The 6,000-nt window shown below is 47.4% G+C and overlaps 1 protein-coding gene across 1 annotated transcript; it reads right to left on the reverse strand.

Moving 5' to 3' along the window:
• Positions 1-3,471: 3,471 nt before the first annotated feature.
• Positions 3,472-4,309, reverse strand: LOC149427294 (histone H2B 1.1). Its single transcript, XM_089668161.1, has one exon. The coding sequence runs from the start codon at positions 4,285-4,287 to the stop codon at positions 3,907-3,909; it is 381 nt and encodes a 126-aa protein (XP_089524287.1). The 5' UTR covers positions 4,288-4,309; the 3' UTR covers positions 3,472-3,906.
• Positions 4,310-6,000: the final 1,691 nt, after the last annotated feature.

Consider the following 6,000-nt stretch of genomic DNA (forward strand, 5'->3'; position numbering starts at 1 on the left):
TCCACAGAGGTTGCAGGTTTTGGACCTCGGGCAATCCTTGGTCTCGTGACCTGCAGACCGGCAGAACCTACATGAAAGCACATTGCATTCCTTACCCTCGTGCCCCGGCTGTCCGCACCTGCGGCATGACTGGGGTTGATCCGGGTAATGTAGGAGTCCTGCTGACGCTCCCAGGGAGAAGCACTGTTGCAGGTGTTGGAGATCTCCAGCGGGACGATCTCTCAGCAATCTGCAAAACACAGACCACTTACCTGTCCAGAAGCCGTTGGCGTCTAGTATCCGGACTGGGTCCTTCAACACGACGCAAAACCTTTGGAGGTAGGTGGCGATGTCTCTTCCAGGGACGTGAGGGTTCCTCATGGACACCGTGATCCTCCTTTCATCCCTTTGAATGGGAGAATTCGCAATGAACTTGCGGAAAAGGGAATCGGGCCCAGAGGTCTTCACCGTCTCCCAGTACCTTCTGCATACCTGTAATAATACAAAAGTTACGAAGAAAATACCTTTCATGAAGGATTGCACCGACAGGGTCTCTGCCTTGCTGAATCCTTGTTCCAGGATCATCTTCTTGCCGAAGACTTCCGGGATCATGTCCGGGACTCTGCCTTCCACTTCTTTCAGCCGCAGCACGACTGTCTGCTTAATCCAGGGCTCCAGGGGGGGGAGACCGTCTGCAGGGCCGGAGCGTTCTGAGGTGGATGGGGCTTCTCCCGGGATCTTGGCAGGGGCGGTGGCGGCGGTCAGCGGCTTCTTGGTGGTTTGCCTCTTCCCCATCTTGTCGCAGAGGAGTTCTCAGGAGGGCTTCCCAGAGATCTTCAGCGGATTCCTTCTCCTTCTTCCTCGGCGGCTTCACTCTTGCTTAGCCTTTGAAAAGGCTATTGAGCGTCTACTCCCCGGAGCGAAAAGGACGAATGTTATACATTCATAGAAAATGCTTTCAGTGTGAGACTCTGGGGAACTGACATCTTATTCCAGGGACTGATCTTATCCGCCTTCCTTTAGTTGTGATGAGTTTCTCCTGAAGATCAGAGATCGTTCAATATATACCGAACAACGATCCTCCCGACTGAGGGAACAGATCTCATCACCTCCTTCACACTCCACGTAGAAAAAAAGATGTTTTACTGTCTGAAGAAAACGTCTATAACTGTCATTGGATCCACTTCCTAATTGCTTCATTCAAATCTCCCGCCGGAATTCTATGTGACGTCACAGACAATCCGCCCTCTTACCGCCAAATCCGATACGGAGAACCGACCGCATCCATTTACCGGTTTATCTGGGAAGATCGATTTCTTTTTTTTAATCACTGAAAACCCTCATAATACAAAATCCGACAATATATATATATATATATATATATATATATATATATATATATACAGTTGTGTCCAAAATTATTCAACCCCCAATGCTGTAAAGGGGTTTAGGGACTATAGTGTACATTTGGAATTGTATTCAGAATCAAATCCTACAAGGACGTTGTAACTACCCAAATGCAACTAAAATGACATCAATTGTTTATGTAATACAGTAGTAAATGGTTCTTATGTGGTTTCTTCATTGCCACAATTATTCAACCCCTTAAAGACTACCACTCTGAAGAACAGAGGTTCATACAGGTGCTTTCCATCAGGTATTGAAAACACCTGTGGATGTCACCGAGCAGCAATCAAGCATAATAAGCACCAATTAGGCAGCTTTAAAATGACTGTGATACTCAGCTCCTTCTAGACATTTACTGGTGTGGTTACAAACATGGTGAAGGCAAGAGAATGGTCCAGGAAGACAAGAGAAGAGGTGATTTCTCTTCACAGGAAGGGCAATGGCTATAAGAAGATTGCAAAGATGTTAAACATACCAAGAGACACCTTAGGAAGCATCATTCGCAAATTCAAGGCAAAGGGCACTGTTGAAACGCTACCTGGTCGTGGCAGAAAGAAGATGCTGACTTCGACTGCTGTGCGCTACCTGAAGCGTAGAGTGGAGAGAAGTCCCCGTGTGACTGCTGAGGAACTGAGAAAAGATTTGTCAGATGTGGGTACAGAAGTTTCAGCCCAGACAATAAGACGCACACTGCGTAATGAAGGCCTCCGTGCCAGAACTCCCAGGCGTACCCCCTTGCTGTCTCCAAAGAATAAGAAGAGTCGACTGCAGTATGCCAAAAGCCATGTGGACAAACCACAAAAGTTGTGGGATAGTGTTCTGTGGACTGATGAAACAAAATTAGAACTGTTTGGGCCCATGGATCAACGCTATGTTTGGAGGAGGAAGAACAAGGCCTATGATGAAAAGAACACCTTGCCTACTGTGAAGCATGGTGGAGGGTCAATCATGCTTTGGGGCTGTTTTGCTTCTGCAGGTACAGGGAAGCTTCAGCGTGTGCAAGGTACCATGAATTCTCTTCAGTACCAGGAGATATTGGATGGAAACGTGATGCAGTCCGTCACACACCTGAGGCTTGGGAGACGTTGGACCTTTCAACAGGACAATGATCCCAAGCATACCTCCAAGTCCACTAGAGCATGGTTGCAGAGGAAAGGCTGGAACATTTTGGAGTGGCCATCGCAGTCACCAGACTTAAATCCGATTGAGAACCTCTGGTGGGACTTAAAGAAAGCAGTTGCAGTGCGCAAGCCTAAGAATGTGACTGAACTGGAGGCCTTTGCCCATGAAGAATGGGCGAAGATACCCGTAGATCGCTGCAAGACACTTGTGTCAAGCTATGCTTCACGTTTAAAAGCTGTTATAACTGTAAAAGGATGCTGTACTAAGTACTAAGATTGAATGTCACTTGGGGGTTGAATAAAACTGATAATGCTGTGAGCACAGAAAAGACATTTGTGGTTATTTCATTATAACTGTTATGTTATATTTGTCTGACCTACAAGTGCCTCTTTAATGTAAATGTAAGCAAGATGACTGAATGATCAAAAGCAATGTCAAACTGGCCAAAACACTCAATTTCAGTGGGGGTTGAATAATTTTGGACACAACTGTATATATATATAAAACAAGAGCCCTAAACTAGTCCAAGTGTGTCCAGAAGTCCCCATCCTGACAATGACCCCCATCCCCCAGCAGCATCCCCCTGTATACTGACAATGTCCCCCATCCCCCAGCAGCACCCCCCTGTATACTGACAATGTCCCCCATCCCCCAGCAGCACCCCCCTGTATACTGACAATGTCCCCCATCCCCCTGTATACTGACAATGTCCCCCATCCCCCAGCAGCATCCCCCTGTATACTGACAATGTCCCCCCTCCCCCAGCAGCATCCCCCTGTATACACGTCTCCAGACATGAGTCTGCTCTGTGCATAGTCCTACATATGTCATCAAACACAAAGCGAACCTGTCCCCCCCATGACCCCTATAGATCTATATTCCTGGATACTATAGGATCGCCCTCCATAGGATGGGAAATACTGACTTCTGTATCGGGGAAGATATACAATGCGATCGGGCGGTTTATTTTCCGGCTCCCAATAGCAGACAATATTTAATGTACAATTGAGAACCTTTACATCTCCAAGAGGGAAAACATCAGAAATTCCGGAATAAGGGGAATGTGGGGCTCGGATGGATTTCTTGTACCTAGAATACATCTTCAGATTTATACCTTCCAATCAGATTGTACAACATTGATTGATGTCATGACCCATGGAAGGCCGGCCATACATTCTACAACATTCCTGTAGATTCCCCCAAACCAGGTGCCCCCTCCAATGTGTATCCAATGAGGGAGGCCCTTGTACTACAGAATGACGAATGTCCAGTGTAAGTGTGACGTGTGGGGGACCTCTAGCGGCAATACAATGTGATGACAGCTCAGTGATTGGAATGGTGGGCGGCTCTTAGAAGAGCCTTTGTGTCCTTGTTGGGATGATGGGGCCCCGGGGGGGATTACTTGGCGCTGGTGTACTTGGTGACGGCCTTGGTGCCCTCGGAGACGGCGTGCTTGGCCAGCTCTCCGGGCAGGAGGAGGCGGACGGCGGTCTGGATCTCCCGGGAGGTGATGGTGGAGCGCTTGTTGTAATGAGCCAGGCGGGAAGCTTCGCCGGCGATGCGCTCGAAGATGTCATTGACGAAGGAGTTCATGATGCTCATGGCCTTGGACGAGATGCCGGTGTCGGGGTGGACCTGCTTGAGCACCTTGTACACGTAGATGGCATAACTCTCCTTCCTAGTCTTCCTCCTCTTCTTGCCGTCCTTCTTCTGGGTCTTAGTCACGGCTTTCTTGGAGCCCTTCTTGGGCGCCGGCGCAGACTTGGCTGGTTCAGGCATGATCAGGGTTCACCACTGCTTGGCTGGCTGCGGGGAAAGTGCGCTAGAGCCGCCCTCATGTGCTGCTTTTATAGGCGGCCTATGCAAAGGAGCCTCATCCCTCCTCACTCTTCTATTGGAGGACTCGGTCAAGTGATGGAAAGGGACGTCTTTCTTCCATTCCTGGAGTATAGATTGGTGTAGAATGAAATCTGACCGCTATTAGCTGAATTCAAAAGCAACCAATCCCAGCGTGTGACGTCAGAGCATGGAGTGTATACTTTCCTCACCCTGCTTCTCCTAACCTCTGGGGATATCTCCCCACCACACCAGGCACCCTCCTTCCTCCAGAAATAGCTGCAATCTACTCCATTTAATCTCAATCCCCATGCTCCTAAAAACCACCCTCCCTTTTTCCATGTGCACTCTGGAATGCCCACTCTGTCTGTAATAAGCTCACCTCTGTCCATGACCTTTGTGTCTCCCGCTCCCTTAACCTACAAGCAATTACAGAAACCTGACAGTAAGTCTCCTCTACATCCGGGTGTCATCTCTGCTTCTCCATAGGAAGAGGTTTGGACGCCGGGAAGGATTTCGATGTTGAACTTTCTGGGGAGAAAGTGATATTTCGGCGCCCCGGGATTGGGCGGGTTATTTGTAGCCGATAACCGGTTTACACATCCGAATTCTAAAAGATAATTTTCCTAAAATCGTTTATCAATCCTGATCAGATAATTTACTCCCAAACAATTTGTCTCTATTAAAAAACGGTCATTGCTTCAATTGTATAATAAATTCCACTTTCCCGCCGAAGTTCTATGGACCGTTACAGACAATCTGCATCCATTGACCGTTATATCCGGGAAGATCGATCAATCCTCCCATTCATTCCGAGCATTGCAGATATTCATGTGAAATGTTTTTGTACTGAAAACCCGACAAGATGGAGTTCTCAGTTTACTGATTCTGTTGAACTTCCAGCATTATATTTTTTTTTTCTCGTAAGAAATGCATTACTGGCTGATGGAGACAACGCCCACGGCTGTGATTGGCTCAGATTTCAAATTCTGCCGCCGGAATTGTGTAGATCGTTCCAGAGAAATTATACAGTATTTATAAAGCGCCGATAGTTCACTCAGCGCTGTACATTACACAGGGGGACAGAACAGTACCAATACAATGCGATACACGAAGGATTCGAGGGCCCTGCTCTTTCGAGTTTATTATATCGCCAAATCCGAGCCGGAGAATAAAGATCATCAGATGAGACATTTATTGGCGCACAAACACCACTTTCCTGACTAATCGATGAATCTGCTTGGAATGAAAGTCTGCAACTGGATTCTGGTTACTGAATCCTTTCAATATCAGATTTATTAGAGACTTGCAGCTGTTACAGATCTCACATCTAGAATATTGACGAAATGATTGTTGGAAATAACTCCTAACACTGCCAAATAAATATGTACAATGAAAAGAATGTTTGAGCTTCTAAATATTCCCCGAGAGATTGATGATCTCGAGGTTTCTATCAATAGCCCTTTGTATGAGAAGGTGGGCGGCCCTGAGAAGGGCCTTAGTGACGAGAAAACGGGGGGCGATTGTAATTTATCCTCCGAATCCGTAGAGAGTGCGTCCCTGCCGTTTGAGAGCATAGACGACATCCATGGCGGTGACGGTCTTCCTCTTGGCGTGCTCGGTGTAGGTGACGGCATCGCGGATGACATTCTCCAG

This window comes from Staurois parvus, unplaced genomic scaffold (genome assembly GCF_062004578.1).
Source record: "Staurois parvus isolate SC_StPar_1 unplaced genomic scaffold, SC_StPar_1.0 ptg003913l, whole genome shotgun sequence".
Classification (NCBI taxonomy): Eukaryota; Metazoa; Chordata; class Amphibia; order Anura; family Ranidae; genus Staurois; species Staurois parvus.